Genomic DNA, 18,450 nt, shown 5'->3' on the forward strand with positions numbered 1-18,450 from the left:
AAACCTGATAATAAATCAACATAACCACTGTTGAATAGCTTGGCACAAAAATCCTTTTCAATTTGAAGTACAAACGTTATTCCATAGGTAATAAGAAAAAGTAAAAATTGATTGGAGAAGTTTCTTGCTAAAATTTTCTAATCGCGAGATATTCGCGATAAATCATATAAATTCATTTTTTTTTCTTCGGTTTTTTCTACCGTCCTGGAGAAAACCCTGCCTTAATTCGAAGCGTTTCTGGTTAGTTGAAAAGGTCATGTGCAGAGCCCAACAAAGTCACTTTCAATCGAAAATCGTCAAGTGACGGCGAAGCTGTGAACCATCACTCTCAATTGATTGTCATGCTGTCTTCTATTCGAGCAGATACCCTTGATGATGATGATGGTCCCACCTCTTACCCCTACAAAGGTTTGAGCCGGACGATTTATATTTAAGATAATTAAATATGACATTTTAACTAGGTTGGCAAACAAAATCGAACTGATTTCAGTTACAGATATAAATTCCCTCTAGAGTTTACAGTTGCTTCACAGCGATATAAATGTGGAAAAGCTTAGGCGTCCACCTCTTAGTTCGCCTTTTTGTCCACCTAAAATATTCATAAGTATTACAAGCAATCAAGAGGTAATGAACAATCAACTAAGCATCCTATTACACTAAAAACCCCGCAATCTGATGCTATCATAATTTTCAGCAATGTCAGGAATGCTCACGAACCCCCAACATTTGCCAGAAAACTTACTACTAACTCAAGGTATCTTCCAAATAAGCTTCAAATTACTTTTTTTTTTTATCAAATGTTAAATTCAGTCCTCTATATCCGTAATACGCGCGCAAGGCTCAAACCTTTGTAGACTACTTTTTTTTTAAATTAATCTACTTTTAAATCAAATATTAAAAATCCATCATCACCCTCGTGGTGAACAGAAATAGTTTTTGCAGTGCTACAATAATTATTAAAAAGTCGTTATGACAGCTATCCATATAAAATAATCCGTTAGAGATAACTTCGTCAAGATACATAATTTATCAATTAATAAAAAAAAAATCACTGGATAACTGTTCAAAAGACAGTTTTAACGTGTGAAATGCAGTGTCTTTTAAATTCGGTAAGTGTTGCTGAACGTTTGATATGTCTAGGCATCGAATTGAAAACATTTATTCCTTTATAATATAATGAATTTTGTGAAGCACAAGTCAAGAAATGTGGTGTTCTTATTTCAACCGCATTTCTAGTATTATATCTATGAAAGTCACTTCCTCTTTCAATTCGGTCACACAAATATCGAAGCAGCAAACCGTTAACTACTTTAAAAATGAACACCATTGTCAAATATACAATTCTTTGCTTCACCGACAACCATTGTAAGGCATCTAGCATCAAAGTTGAGGAAGTGAATCTATTACATCTCAAAATCAAACGCATTATTTTATTCTGCAAGCGCTGTAATCTCGATGTTTGTGTTGCATTGGCGAGCAATAAAATGGAAGGGCAAAAGTCAAGATGAGGAGAGATGATTGATTTGTATAGCTGTATTTTACTGGAAATAGTTAAATCGTTTTTCAGTCGACATAGAATTCCATACTTCTTGGCAATTTTCTTGATGACATTGTCAATGTGAGAGTTGAACTTAAGTGTGTCAACAATAATCACGCCAAGATATTTAATCTCCCGAACGCGATTAATAGTCTCATCATCAATTACAACAGAGACGTTCTCATTTTCTCGATTCCGCGAAATTACCATAAATTTAGTTTTACTTGTATTCAATTTTAACTGCTTATACTTCAACCATCTACTTAGAGGACGCAAATCTTCATTCAAGTGTAAAACGGCATCACCTAAATCCTTAGCTGCAATGAATAACACAGTATCATCTGCAAAAAGATTAATGTCGCAACATCGTACAATACACTTCCCTGGGGCACTCCAAGGTTATTCCCCACGGGACTGGAAGCAGAATCATTAAAAACAGTCCGTTGAGTTCTGTCAGACAAATAGCTTTCAAACCATTTATATTTATATTTATATCGTTCCAGCAACTTTTTGAATAGGGACCACTAAGGATTCTTCATCGTTCTTCGGTGAATCGAAGAAGGTTTGCGGGCGACCTTTCTTTGTGTACTGGGAAAAATGTACAAAGTCACGTGCCGAAAGCACTGCTGCTGCTGCTGTTGATGATGACTGACCTGACACCATCACACACGGTGATTGAATATGCACCGTTCGGTGAGACCGGATGGAATTTGATTTTGAAATCTGTGTTAGGGAAAGCGCTTTTTGCAGGCAATCTGTGATCATTTTGATCACCATTGCAACAGTTGGACATTTGTGTAATTTTCAATAGTGACCTATTTAAAATTGAAAAGTGTTTATTTTAGCAGATTCTTAGATGACCTTCCAATCGATTGGCTTGTTTAGAATTAAAATCCATCCGCTATAGACAGAGTTATAAGTGGTCAAAACCTGACCACTTTTCGTTATGCGGTCGATTTTGGTTTTTTGTTTAAGTGCTCCCCCAATATGGGGCCGAAAGACGTAAAATAGAAGCAAAGGGCGGATTATGCTTAGTAGGCCCAAAATTAGATTAAAGCCCTGTTTCTTTAACATTCGCCTATCCAACTCAAAACTTTCTCACTTAACACAACATTTCTCCACACAAAATTCGTACCTCATAAGCTTTGTGCGTTCCCTAAGGACTTGTATTAGATGTGGAACTATATGGTACATTTGCCATAGAATTAGGGACATTTTAGTTTATCTGTGGATTCAATTAATATTATTTAGCGAATATATTCATTTTTATGGATCATTTTCCGTAGGTTAGAACAATTTTTATTGTTCATGAATACAATTACTAATATTTAGACAAAGTTTTCTTTTTTTATGGAGCATTTTTCGTAGGCTATGGTGCATTTTCCGTAAATAATGGAACACAGTTTATTATTCATGGATACAATGAATATTACTTAGAGATAATTTTCGTTTTACTATGGAGCTTTACTGTCATTGGAAATAGGGTTACCAAACAATTAAAACATTGATTGATGAATACAGATCGGAGGCCTACACAATGAATTGTTCTAATAATTTTTTTGGACATTGCTACGATGGGTGAATCTAACAGAATAGCTTTTTTACGGAACAATGTCTACTTTTTAAGAAGCAATGTTTTTTCTTTTTTCTGTATAATTTTATAGAACATTTATGCTTTTTTTAAGAACATTCTTGCTTTTCAATGGCAATATTTCAATGGTTCTATGGTACAATTGCACTTTATCAAATTGCAAACCGTTCGAGATTAGGGAGCATTTTTGATAACCTAATGTACAGTTTTTTAATGATGTGTGTGATGTTTTTGATTTTAATATAAGTAGACCAATTTTTAAGAATAGGATTCAGTCACTTTAAACAGTCTGTATGGCTAAAATGTCAAAGATGGTGGTTAAATAAATAAATAAAAAACATTTATATTTCAGGGAGCGTATTTCAATACTTTAAGGTGCATTTCCAATATCTAAGGTACTTCAATGTAGGGATCGATGAGCTACTGTTAATGGTGCATTTTTCATAGCTTTAAGGAACATCACGTATCTGTTATATTCTTTTCAAAGCGATAGTGAAAGTAAATAGTGAAAGTGAATTATTGAAAGTGAAAGTGATACAATAGTAGTAGAATGAAAAAGAAAAACATCGTTATAAGGTATATGTTATAAGTGTCAATTAAAAGTGCAAAACATTATGATCAATTTTACCTTGGTGGCCAAATTGCAACCAGATTTCGGCAGCATCGTTACGAGTTACGACTCTTTATTATGCTTTTTTTCCATTGCATCAGTACTGATGGCATCAAAGTTTAAAGTTGACCATTTTGAATGTAAATCCTCAACCTTAGGTATTATATGAAGCATTACTGTATATTCACAGGCTTGTCAGATAGCATGTCACAGTCTTCAGCAAAGTTGGGTCATTTTATGTAATTAAAAACTTCTCCAAACATAAAATGTCTCCAAAAACTGAAACGGATGTGTTACTGTGAAAATCTCAATATTTGAATAATTCCTACGCAGTAATTAACAATAACTCCTCCTGTCTTTTTGCATCGAAGTGTTCATCAAAATATTTAAAATCTCATCATGGTATTATTTTTTTGAAAATATTTACCCCATTTTAGATTTAACTTATGTGAAACATCATGTTTTGAAGAAATAAACCCATGTAACTTTTGTGGATTAATAGATAGCATGTTGCTGAAAAATCAAACAAAAAAGTTAAAACCGAAAAATCAATTGTATGGGGGCTTCCATAAAGAATTCTCTCAATAAAAATGATTTGCTATCAAGTTTATGGAAATGATGAGTTGTACAATCTTGTAGAATATTTCAATATCTAAAATCGTAAGTCAAAAAAGCTATAATTTCAAGTCACGTCCCAATGAGTATAATTAATGGACGACCTATTCATCAGATGTGTCTATTTTTAACTAAAAACTTCTTTGAAGACACCAAATTAATTGAACTTAATCTTCATGCACTTTTCATATTTTTCCGTGATATTCGCCCTTCACTATGCCTCCTTGCACCATGCCACCGGTGTTTGTTAGATTGTTTAATAATAATTCAAGTTTAATTCCATAATCAATCATTGTCTGTAATAATGGTTTTGGAAATAAAAAAAAAAGAAATAGTATTTTACCTCACCGGGTTATTTAATAGTATTTATCCCTATGTATTGTTTTCAATATACTTTCATGGTCATTTCATAAAACAAATGGAGACGCATGGTTGTGATGAAAATTTATAAAACTAAAGTGTTTACCTTTGTAAAGGAAAAAGTTTCAACTGCAACCGTTCATTTAAGGTAGGTACATATGTTGTACACTAATTATCTCCATAAACTGCCGCTTCAAGCCAAGCCAGAAAAAAAAACATTACACCACACTGATGCCCAAAAAGGATCCGAAAGAGGTGCGAAGAAATAACACATAATTTCGTTCCTTTTCTGTGGTTTACAACCTATCCGTTCTCTGATGCTGTTTGTGTGATGGGTTGAAGCGATTTTAAATAATGTGTATGTATGTTCAATGCCGCATAAAAAGAAAGAAAAAAAAAGTTCTTAAATGCATATCATTATACAAATGCTTCAAAGAAGCGCGACGCTTGATAAAAAAGAGATGTTATGCAAAAATTAAAAATAATGAGCTTCCACATTTTAATAACAATAAATACTTGGAGATAGTGCTTGAATTTTCATAAAGCTTTGAAAAGTTGTGACCGGTCATTTATCACGTCGTTAATGAATAGTTTTTATCCCTATGTATTGTTCTAAAACATTCTTCCGTGGTCATTTCATAGAACAAATCAATGATGATGATAATGATGATGATGGGCCCACCTCTCCACTTAAAGTTGTGACCGGTCATTTATCAGGAAGGCATAGGAAAATATACTACGAGGGGGGAAGAAAGAATTTTAAATTAAACAAAAAATTAGAGGTAGCTTAGCATCATTAGTCGATGGTAAAGCAATGCCATTCATCATAATGTTCCTAAATAAACATCACGGTGAAAACCATGCTCTCTGATCATCAAAACTCTCTTCTCTCTTTTATGAACTTTAAAAGGGGAGCAAAAGCGTCCAGTATAAAGCTTTTGAATGCGGCAACATTTCATCGTTGTGCTTTTTGATAGAAGCTCCAATGGAAACATTTCAGTTAATTTAATTGGCAATGTAAGTTTCATTATTGGCATATCAAATTTCACTTGGCCATTGCTAAATATGAAAGTTCGTTTGGTCAGTTGTAATTGCCTCTAAAAATATTAAACATTCCACGATAACAATAATTATTCCATTGTTGATTGATGTAAACAGCGTATAATTGAATGAAGTCTACAAACATTTTTGCACATTTAGTGAACTATTGTGTTTTGCATGTTTCATTTGATGCGTGGGATTTATCTGTGTTATAATTATTTTATTTGTTGTGTTTCGAATTTAGAAAATTTTATGTGGTTTACTTTTGTGATAAATAAATTTGTTCACAAATAACTAGCTAAAACATCCTCACTAGCTCAAACAATGATGCGATAGTTTATGAAACATAATTTCCTCAAGTTACATTCAACGAGAAAAGGCCTAGATCATCGCCGGTACCCCACGGACAGCGAACGCGTTAGTGTGTATAAATAACTATCAACCCACAAAGGTTCATTGGACAGCTAGCAGGCAGAGTACGCATACCCACTTCATTCATAATTCATCCCCGTGCTTACATGTGTGTAGCCCGCGGCCAGACTTCGCGGGTTGTGTTGATATTGGCCACATTGGCGTATTCTGTCTATGTCACCGACGTACACGTATGTACAGCCTACTAGACTGATTCAGTGGCAGTCTCCGGAGAAGTGTTTTCGCGTTCGGTTGTGTTGTCTCGACTGCCAGACGCGGTGTGAGAGTTTCGCTATTAGAGAAAGGGTCAGGGAGAAGAAGAAAAACTGCTGAAATTGTGAATTGATGTGCTAATGCTGTGATAAGGGAGCGAAAAAATTGCATAGCAAAATTGTTTCACTACAAGGTGCCGAAGTGAAGTGCTATTATCAAAGTGAATAATCAAAAACAGCTGCAGTTAAATCCATATATTTATAGATATTAAACTGGTGCTTAGCAGAATATAGTAATAAAGAAGAATCTTTCCCTGTAGCTCAAAAATGGATGGAGATAGTGCTCAATCATTCTGTGGATTTAAACAACAAGTGTCAGCGGTACCTCAGTATGGTTTGAAGCTTAAATTCAATCACGTTTATCCGGAGACGAGGAATCAGAACCTGAAACCCTCGTTCCGGCAAATATGGCCTATTATCCCAATGGCTCTAAGGTACGTCACCGCGGCTATGAAAAAGACATCAAATCCAAAACAAAGGCAAACGAGAAACTTTCGCTTCTGCCACTTAAAATTCATTTATTCGGAAACGGCATAACATATAGCTCTGCATGCTATTATTTGGATAGCCTTCAGCTATTGATGTACCTTCTTGGTGACACGATGTCTGCGAGATTACACCTATGTACGTAGGTAATGCATTCCCACCCACTAGGGCTCCCGACAACCTCTTAGCCTGGCTCGGGTTAACTTGAGTTTACATTCATATGAAAAATTTACGCTCTTAGGACATCAGCTGCCAAAAATAGGATCCTGCGGGGGATCTTCAATTTCTAAATATCGTTGCGGGAGTGAAAAAGTGTACATGTATCGATTTTCACTTTTCCTTTTTATGTTCGGGCCTTCTATGCTTCTCGCTGCCTTATGCTCTTACATGCTCAGTGATTACGACTCTCTCAAAGTTTTGTTTCAATGTTATCATGCCGGTAGCTGAGACGGAGCTGCATTATGTGGACGATACAGTATGGTAGTTGAGCCAGTAATAGCCTACTAACAAGTATCATAGCTCAGACATTTATTTAGTCAATTCTATTGCACATCAATATGTATATTGTTTTATTGTGAGGAAAAAATGCTTCATTGTTTTTTTTATTAGTTAGAACATGACCACCACTTTATAATAGTTGTGATGCGACTTGTCGTTACCTAAACCCCTTTATACCCGGTTGACGTCACTTTCATAACTAATTTGATAATGTAAAAATGTAAATCTACTATATTTTTGGAGAATTGTCGAACAAAAATCTCCAATCTGCAACAATGCAAACTTTACTAATACCGGAACACCCATCCTACTCTAACACGGTTACATTTGCGCAAGCCCTATACAAGCATTGATTTCGTTCAGCAGACTTTATTGGCTCGACTGCTCACTCAACCACTAACCACACACGTCGAGTCAGAGAACCATTCAGTAGTATCCACAGTGAGAGATTGAACCTGAAGTGTTGTTTTGTGTCGACTATCGTCAGCATTTGTTGCTGCTCGCTTGTTTGTTGTGATCTCTTCTACTGCATGCCTTGTTTTGTTTACTTGAACCACAATCAGTTTTCATGCGATTTGCAAGTTCGACCGTGAGACGATCATCATTATCTAGAATGGTGATATTGTGGGATTTTTGATAAACAGCTGTTATAAAGTCATGCAATGGTAAGACCCTCGTTGACAAGTTGATTGCTGATAGTGATGATTAGGAAAACAATAGGTATGACGAATCTCAATAGAAAGACTCATCGTAAGATGTGTACACGATTCTTATCACATATTCATACCAGATATAATCTAATGACATAAGATAAAACAGATTTGATATGGCTATATGGCATCTATCAAATAAAAAAAAATAGTATCATCCATCCACGTCAAAACTATGTTATATCCTACATTTATTTGTCACTAATGGAATAATCTGGCATCCGGGCAGCGAATAAACTGAAATATTATGGAATTGAGCATATCGATGTAAATTCACTATGCATATTTTCATGATGCTGGTTGCGTTATGACATTTGTATTAGGGTAATTCAAAATATCTAGTTTGCGATGCAAAACTAGGTCATGACCGTTCTCTTAAAATTGGAGCTAATTTACAGTGTATCCCAAAATTGATCGTACACGTGAATGGGCAGTTTTCTTTTAAATACTTTGAATAGATAGATTTTTTAAATCATGGTTGGTAGTTGAACAACTCCTTATGGATTTATCGGTATAGTTTTGGACTTTTGTGGCAGATTCGGTATGAAGTTTGAGTACTTTTAATAAAATGCTCAAATTTCTACTTTTCCCGCAGTAGATGGATTTTAGTCAAATTAGTGGTATATGAATGATCTTTATTACGACTTCAAATGAGTAAAATTTCAAAAAGTTTTATTCATTGTATTTCAATAAAAAAAAATTTATTTTTGGAACAAGTCGTTTCTCTAAAATACTCTAACACACTCAACTAAATAAGCCCAATACTATATTCATAACCGATAAATGTTTGATGAGTCAGCAGTCAAAAATAATAAAAATCACTGATATGGGAATAACATTACTATGAGAAAAGTGTACTTAACGGGGTAGCTTGCTCTCTGTATTACTTATCTGTTTATAATCCAGAAGGCCCTGTTTTCTTTCCGGAAAAACTCAGATATAAAGGGTCATGCAAAAATTATGTAAGGGTTTTTGAGTGATTATTCGACGAACCCTACCCACCTTGAAAAACACTGTAAGTTTTTCAGTTAGATCTTCACTCCCCCTAAAATCTTAGTAAGAGTTTAAAAGCAACCAGATTTAATATGTTCGTTATTTTCCTAGTAGATCTGAGGTCGTTAATGCTAAAAACTCCAAATGACAAAAATTACTTATAAACCACTTAAACTCTCCACGGCTTATTTATACGAAATTTTTGACAACTAACGCTTAGCTGAAGACCACTTTTTAGGTGATCATCAGAATAATTAGCAATTTATTTATTTGGAAAATGATGTTCTTCTGAAATGCTCCATCAATCGCTCAGCAGGCAACCCGAGCAAAGGATTATACCAAATTGGTAACAAGTTCTGATACCCAGTTATCAAGATTTGATAACTGAACATGTTTTTCATTGTGGTTGAATAAACATCCAACATAACAAAAATTAAAACAAAATAATACTTCTGAGATATCACAAAAGCTACTGATTTAGTTACCATTGAATACATCTTGATAACAAATCCTGTGACTCATGCCAATATTTTTTCAACAAATTTCAAATTATCAAGCCTGATAACTGAAATATGATTTGCCATTTTTTTTTGCTTGCCATTTGGATAATATTTCATGTTTTGAACTAGCCTTGCATCATTTCATATTCTTTCATGATACCAACTGATAACAAAATTAGTCGAGGAGGATAACTAAATTAGTTATGCGTTAACAGCTGAAAACAAAATTATATCTAGAATAACAAGAATAGGGGATATCAGGTTGTTACATTCTAAATGTTTTTTGTTACTTCATTCACCTACACATTTACGATTTTCAGAGTTGGTTGGAAATGCTATACTAATATCAACATGAAGCTTCATGTTGATATTAGTATAGCATTTCCAACCAACTCTGAAAATCAGGTTGTTATTTAATTTGCTGAACCCCAGGCATTTTAGAAAACCAAGCAAAGGATATTTTGGAGTTTAACGTATGCTCTATCATTAAGTCGAATCATCGTATACCTTGTTGAGTATGCAAAACTTCAAGATCAGATATCCGGGATGATTTGGATAATGTTGTTTTTAAACACAATTAATAGATTTAAATAATGCTATGAGGCTCCGTGATGCACAAAATGCTCAGGAGAAGAGGAAACTGAACAAGATTTCTTTAACCTGTAAAATATCTCCACGACAATTTGGAGAGAATACTTTGGTAATACATCGATGTATACCAACACATATTTTTTGGCCTATAGAACTACAAGATCTTAACTCCAGGAAGATTTGAAGAACATTTAATACTGCAATTTTCCTGCTCTGGTGCCTTGTATTGATTTATGCTTTTTCTGACATACCAAAACTCATGTTGCAGGAGCCTCTTTGATTGTATTTGAATTCACAATTCCATGGGGTTTTTGTGGTCTAGATGATCAACATGTTAATGCAAATCTCATCTCATATTTATTATACGAAGTAGACGTATTTTAGAACAATTCTGCTAAACAAAGTATATTATTATCTATAAATGGCTATTTTTTGTTTAAAGCAGGGGTTATGTTTGGGTTGGGTCTTTTAAATAACCGGGGAAAACCGGGAATTCAAAAATGGGATTTGAGTAGACACCCTGACACCCGGACACTACGTGGTTCACCAAGGTTTTTCAAAACACGGTTTACGTTAACAGTTCTAACTTCTTCGTCACGCTGCACACTGGGGCAGAACGAACGAACACTTGGACTAAGAACATTTACCCTGAGGTATCAAGCATAAACTAATAAAAGTCTTATTGTTATTGCATAATGCCAGATAAGGGCAGTTGGGGTTACGATTAAATTTTAAGTAGTAATTCTAAAACTGTGAAAAATTCTTTTTTTTTTCATAAATGGAGGAATTAATTATTATTATTTATTATTATTTATTATAGAGGTTTTACCATAGCATTGTAATTCACTATAGGAGGATTTATTGATTACAATACCTTTGAATGCATATAGTTCTTGAATTAATGATTAGAAAAAAAATTGATCAGATAAGGCTTTGATTCGAAAACTAGGCTTTTCCCAAATTTCAAACGTCTGTAAATAAAAAGCCCCGTGGGGCAATTCTTCCCTCTTCACGGCCATTCAGTTTAAGGCCTCAATTAGTCACAAACCGAACCGTCTGCCACTTCGAAAATTATTAATAATTTTGTAGAGCATGCTTTGACGTCCCAGTTCGTGCTACCCTCCTGCTTTTCGAGTATTCGGTGGTGTCAGTACTGAACCAGCCATAACTAAGCTATGCTCATATTTACTTCGATAAGCAATATTTACTATAGTATTCCAAAACCTCCTAAAAATCGAACCTTTTGCTATTTGTATACGGTTGTATTCTGGCAAATTATAATAAAATCAATATATTTCTTGTAACGAGTTCGATATCTGCAACATGTCAAACCAGAGTGTTTTCTGAAACACCTTTTGAATAATGCTTGGAATTGACTAGGTAAAAATCATTTTACAGTATTTTCTGATGAGGATGTGAGGAAATAGTTCTGTCAGTTTCAAACAATTTGTTCGTGGTTTTATCGGGCGCATTGGTACAATTATCAAACGTACATAATGTTTCGCACCACTTCATCTGACAAACTTAAAAGGAAGTCAGCTGTTGTGGATCTCTTTCACTTCAAAACAGAATCGGAAGATGATGAATAATGAAACGTTCATAGTTAAAATTCCTAAAAATTGTAACAGATTAAATGAATTACCTAAAATGAAGCTCGATTTAAAATGCAAAGCAATAAACAATACTATATGTGAGCTCATTATATTTGTGATTATCTTGTGAATAAAACAACCTTTATTATGGGCTTGAAACCGTTCCTTCAAACTGTTTAACAGCTACTATACTAATCAAAATTGGATAAAGTGCTACTCATTCTAACATAAATTGAACATAAATAATTGATTCCATGAAGGTGTCTTTTCATAACATCATGAGATGCTTCTAGAGAAAGATATAACTGATCTAGATCAAAACTTAGTAATCAAAGACAGTTCTAATGGTATCACAAGATAACTCGTATCTTTCTGGAAAACTGTGTGGAAGATTTTGTTTTAATGCGTGAAAAAATACAATGATCTAGATCAAAATTAATTATGTCAAATAATAGATCTTATTCACTTGAACAACTTTGCCGAAGATTCCAAACATCTATGTTTTGAATTTAAGGAGTTATGAGGTTTTGTCCGATAATATGCTTCTTATAAAGTATAAAACTGATTTAGATTAAAATTTAGTAATCAAGGTCAGTTCTAATGGTATCACATATGGTATATAGCTGGAAATTTCGTTGAAGATTTTGTGCTTTCTCGAAAAATAGAGTGGATCTAGATCAAAATACAGTGATCTAGATCAAAATGAATGGTAAAAAGATAGATCTTATTCACCTGAATTACTTTGTACAAGACACCAAACCTATGTATATGACTTGAATTTTAGAGTTATGGGGTTTTGTTCGATAAGTTGCTTCAGCCAAAATATAGAACTGATCTAGATCAAAATTTAGCAATCAAGATGAATTCTAATGGTAATACAATATAGCTCTTATCTATCTGGAACACTTTGTTGAATATTTTGATTTATAGCGTACTTTTTCAAAAGATAGACCAGATCTTGAAATCGTGTGAAAGTAGTGAAATCGAGTTTCCCAAATGTGGAAATAATCCTCAGGATATTTCTTTCAACGATGGCTCCCAACTGCTTAGGACAACACTCATTTTTTTTTTTTTTTTTAATTAGAGAACTATGAATCAAGGAATGCTTTTAACCAGACTAGACTTAGTTGGTTACCGATCATGAGTATTGAAAATACAATGCTGATGAAAATAGATTTTTACCCTATTATAAACATATTTACTGATTTACTTATCTCGTCTATCAGTTTAGTCTAGTAAGATCAAATGTAGTCAGACTAAAAGTAGATTAGAGAAAATGTTAGTACCAAAAAGGTTTGATGTCAGTCTTTTTATTTTATGCTTGCGAGAATTTAAAAAAACCTGATAACAAACCTTAGAAGGGCCCGCAATAAAAAAAAATACACTATTTCCACCAAGGGTGATAAATACGGCTCAGGTTTAGCTGTGTTTAAGATGTCAAATTCTCGAGAAATGTCCAAAAACGTCACTAGACATTCTTGACCTTGATTTTTCGCTTGTGTTATAGAGTTGAACAGGAAATTAATACAAGCTTTTCTTTTGGACTCCGATTGAGTTTGGAGCGGTTGTTCTGTTAATTTCCTTTATCACCATTATCCTGTCCGGAATTACGGAATATTCTTAATTACGGAATTCATAAGCTTAATGCTAACGTTCGCTTACCTACAGGCTTATAGAACTGGGCTTTAATCCAACTGTAACAACTCGCTTGTTTTGGCTTTAAATGCTGGTTTAAATAAATTATTTAAATCGACATTCAATTCACTTGAATTCACTTGAACGCCCTGAAAGCTAGCCGATGCCGACCCTTTGTAGTTTGCTTTCAAGTCACTTGAACATCGATCACCATATAACCAAATATACTTCATCCAGGGGACAGAAACTTACCTGCATTTGATTACAATCAATGAAAAATCATGTGCACATAGCAAAGGCTTTAGATAGGGAAAATGGATGTAATGTCGGCCTAAGTGCCCCTTATTTGGGCCCATACATAAATTCAGCAATTGACTAAATTTTCAATAGCGACCAAAAATATCAATAAGTAACGTCCCAATGACGCGTTCATCTAGATAAAATTGATAAATAGCAGATTTTTAGCCATGGGCCCAATCTTAGATCCATAGGCCAACATTAGAGCCATTTCCCCTACTTATGGGAATACGAAATTAATTGTTCAAACAAGTTTTGTTTTATACCTCTCTTAAAGCTTTGAAACATCCCTCGGGAGCAGCGCTGCTGGTGCAGTGGTAAAAATGATTGCCTCTCACCCCAACCGGGCCGAGCTTCGATTCCAGTCGGCGCCGCCGGGATTTTCTGATGCATATCATCTGATCACGGAAGGGAAGTAAAGCCGTTGGTCCCCGGTCCATGAGTTGATTGATGGGTCGAGACAGGTACACTGAGGCAAATAAACTTAATAATTTCATAAGGCTCGACTTATGAACGAAACATATGAATTTCATAAGCGTAACTACTGAATGATTTGCGTCTAACATGTGGTAGATCTTATACGCCTTTAAACATTTCATTATACCAAGCGTTGAAAGACGACTGGTCAACACACAGCCTCCATGATATCAACGTCCATGGTTTGGTTCCAGTCTGCTCCGTTTTATTATTTTTTGTCAACATAATATTTCATAAGGCAAATCAATGAAATTCATACCGATTTCTCGTGGCTGACATGCAAAAGTGGCTCTTATGGAATTATTACGTTCTTTTGCCTCAGTGTAGGGTCCAGGTGTGGGAGCTGCCTCCCTGGCGTCGGTATCATTGGTACTCAGTACGGAAAACAAGATCGACGGAAAACAAATCAGGAAAAAAAGAGCATCCCTCGTAATGTTGATAGAATTAAAGAGCGTGTCTCCTATATGAACTATGAGTGAACTATGTTTTTAATATAGTATATTTGATATAACTGAATCAACTAAATGGAACTGTATAAAGGGTGATACGGTCAAAATTTGGTCAATATCAACTTGACGTATTTCTTTCAATTTTGCATTTAAAAAACCTGAACACCCCTCATTTTGAAGGTGTGTGTGTGTAGAATGTTGCTTCTATTTTGATTTTGGAATTCACTCTTCAGTTGTCAAAATGCCGTCCAAGCAAGAAGAGCAGCGTATCAAAATTTTGCTCGCGCATCGCGAAAATCCGAGCTACTCGCACGCAAAGTTGGCAAAATCGCTAAAAGTTGCCAAATCAACCGTTACAAATGTAATTAAAGTGTTTGGGGAACGTTTGTCGACAGCCAGGAAGTCTGGATCGGGGGCAAATCGAAAACCGGAAGCCGCTGAGACGACAAAGAGAGTTGCCGGTAGTTTCAAGCGAAACCCTAACCTCTCTCTCCGAGATGCCGCAAATAAGCTGGGTGTATCGTCTACAACCGTGCATCGAGCCAAAAAACGAGCCGGACTATCGACTTACAAGAAGGTAGTGACTCCAAATCGCGATGATAAACAAAATACGACGGCCAAAGCGCGATCCCGGAGGCTGTACACGACGATGCTGACGAAGTAATGGACGACGTGGTAATGGACGACGAAACCTACGTCAAAGCCGACTACAAGCAGCTTCCGGGACAGGAGTTTTATACGGCAAAAGGAAGGGGAAAGGTAGCAGATGTTTTCAAGCACATGAAACTGTCAAAGTTCGCAAAGAAATATCTGGTTTGGCAAGCCATCTGTACCTGTGGCTTGAAAAGCAGCAAGAAATTTACGTGAAAGAGTGTTTGAATAAACGTCTGCTGCCTTTCCTGAAGAAACACGGTTGTTCCGTACTGTTTTGGCCGGATTTGGCATCCTGCCATTACGGTAAAAAGGCCATGGAGTGGTACGCCGCCAACAACGTGCAGGTGGTTCCCAAGGACAAGAACCCTCCCAACACGCCAGAGCTCCGCCCAATTGAGAAATACTGGGCTATTGTCAAGCGGAACCTAAAGAAGACCAAAAAAACTGCTAAGGGCGAGCAGCAGTTCAAGGCAAACTGGCTTTCTGCGGCGAAGAAGGTGGACAAGGTGGCTGTACAAAATCTGATGGCAGGGGTCAAGCGTAAGGCCCGGCAATTCGGATTTGGAAAAGCGGAAGCCTAACTGAATATTTTTCCTGAATTTTATACTAATTGAACTTGAAAAAGAAATTTAATTTGATTTTTTAAATAAACGATTTCACCGATTTACACGCGTTTTCCCTTGACCAAATTTTGACCGTATCACCCTTTATGTTAACCTCAAAGACCAAAAAATAGCTTCTAAGGGTTATTGGACCCCTCTTGCATTGTAAGACACTCCCGCCCTCCATTTTTGTAAAATTTCAGAATAGGAAGTTAACCATTAAATGAAGAGTTGGGAGCATATTTGTTTACATTGACCAATTTTGTATATGCTCATGTTTTATATTTTCCCCTTTTTGGAATAAAAAGGGTGAATGTTCAGATTAAATCCTTCAAAACTTTAATGCTATGTTCAGGACTGGAGAGTTATAACATAAAATAAGACAATCTTGATGAAATTTTTCTTGTCGATAATTATTATAATATGTTATCAGAACAAGGCATAAGTTTTATGTAAGAAAACGTAAATCCACCTCCCTCCAATTGTAAACAACTGAGATAATTGTTGAGACACTCCCCCTCCTCCTCCTTTCATAATAATATGTGGATGACCCCTAAGTGTGTATGTTCGGGAAATACCTAAAAGCATTTTAAAATGTCCATTCCCGCTGTGTAAAATTGTTAACAGGAATATTAACCTCTGATTGACAATAGACCATTGGACATTGTTACATAAAAAAAAACACCACAGCTTACGATATCTCAGCCATTTGACAACTCAACTGGAATGACGTTTTCTAAGCCGTTAAGGTTATACAGGCCGTTATTGTATTACACAATTTATCATGATTATTATTTATCTTCGCAGTATCATAAGCATAAGCATAAGTGGAATAGCAGGAAATATTTGCAAAGAATATCGATCATCTTGCACCTTTTAACGCATGCTAGGTCGCTAAAGAAACAGTAATGCTCGATTGGCTCCCGCAAATGACAGGTCAAATTGGCTCCCGTCATTGTCCGCGCCAGACTATGAATATAATGACTATAGCTTATACTATCCAGAAGCCCGGGGCTCTGATGCCACATCGCATTTTCATGGGGATTAGTATCTGCTACCGGAAAACATAAAACAACAAAAATGCTTCCCCATGTTTGCTGAGATGCAGCAAATATGGTGATGCAAATTGAATGCCTGAAATTGCAAGAGTGTCCAAGATTAACTCCCTAGAAAACTCGATGTGGCAGTGCAAGAGTGCCTATAGTTTTTGAACGCTGGATCATATCACCGTCACATAATCAGCTGTTCCAATTTTGACAATTCGTCACTCTTTTTCTAATTCAGGCACTCTAGCGTTACTGTTAACGAAAGAGTAAATTTTCAATGACATACTATGGTCTATTCTGTCAAAACCTCACCATGTTTATTGATCCATATTCCAACCAGCATTTTTTTCGGATTTACGAGATGAATATTTATCCAGTCGGTATTATCCTCGGATTAAATCCCGATCATGAAAATCCAACTGCTTTGATGTTGACATCAGAGTTAATTAACTCGATTCTAAGCAAATATTTTGCAAATCATCATCCATCCAGAGAGGGTATTAAAAGTTAATCCGAGTTAGAGCTTGCCATCATTATAATGCATGCCAGTAACGACAGCGTGCCAAGGTTTTCTTAAACTATCATAATATTCGCCAATCTAATGATTTTTACAACAAGTGACAAATTTCACCAATGAGCAAGATGACAGCACAGTCACATCAATGATTATTTACAGCTTCAATCAAACTCTTTTGAATATCACGGTTCAATTTTGGAAAAAAAAATCATCGCATAAAACGGCAAGTGTTAATTTTACACAATGATCATTCTCCATCCTTCAACTATATTGAATGATCACATTCTGGACAACACTTGACCTCAATTTCCCAATCAAAATGCTACATCCAAACTCCACTCAGAAAATAAACATAAACAGACAAATGCGTCCAACAACAACAACATTACAGTGCCTTCCCATTTTTTTTTTTTTGTAACATGACTTTATAAGTATTTTTTTGCTCCGCTTTTGTACCAATGCTTTCTGGATAAATTTTAATACCTTACAAGCCTTCTCTGGTCCCTAAATAACGCTCTAGTAATGTCATTAATTGAAATTAGTTTTCGATTAATTTTACAGAACGTAAAGAGACCAAAAAACACGTGTTGCACAAACACAAAAACGGGAAGGCACTGAAGTTCAAAGACATCATATATTCATATTGTAGCACGATCAACGCACAAGGCCTTGTAAACACAGCGGATGGCCGTATTATATATTAGAAACATCATCTGTTCAACCTATCTTTGTTATAGACGCTCTTAAACGTATCGAGCGGATTTGATTTATTCCTAGCCTCAATTTCCTGCGCAATCCGCAATGCCGAATATAAAACCAGATGCAAAAATTTTCGGTCCAGATATCTAGTGATTCGATTAAAAATACTTGGATCAAAAATATATTAAGAGTAGAAGTAGAAATGTTAATTAATCCTAATTTCCACACATCAGCGATCGTTGAAGGTTGTATTTTTTTTTTCTTAAT

The 18,450-nt window shown here is 35.4% G+C and overlaps 1 protein-coding gene across 2 annotated transcripts in view; it reads left to right on the plus strand.

Annotated features, from left to right (window-relative positions):
* The first annotated feature begins 6,298 nt into the window (after window positions 1-6,298).
* Window positions 6,299-18,450, plus strand: part of LOC135707248 (non-lysosomal glucosylceramidase) — a 352,494-nt gene continuing 340,342 nt past the window's right edge. For both annotated transcript variants that reach the window (XR_010518215.1, XM_065229036.1), the window contains exon 1: window positions 6,299-6,871. Coding sequence is in view for 1 of the 2 variants with exons in the window: in XM_065229036.1 (XP_065085108.1) it covers window positions 6,705-6,871 (167 nt within the window). In the remaining variant the exon portion in view is untranslated. The remainder of the gene's footprint in view (window positions 6,872-18,450) is intronic.

The sequence above is a fragment of the Ochlerotatus camptorhynchus genome, unplaced genomic scaffold, assembly GCF_037179485.1.
Source record: "Ochlerotatus camptorhynchus isolate MF236.1 unplaced genomic scaffold, CSIRO-AGI_Acam_v1.1 ptg000306l, whole genome shotgun sequence".
Classification (NCBI taxonomy): Eukaryota; Metazoa; Arthropoda; class Insecta; order Diptera; family Culicidae; genus Ochlerotatus; species Ochlerotatus camptorhynchus.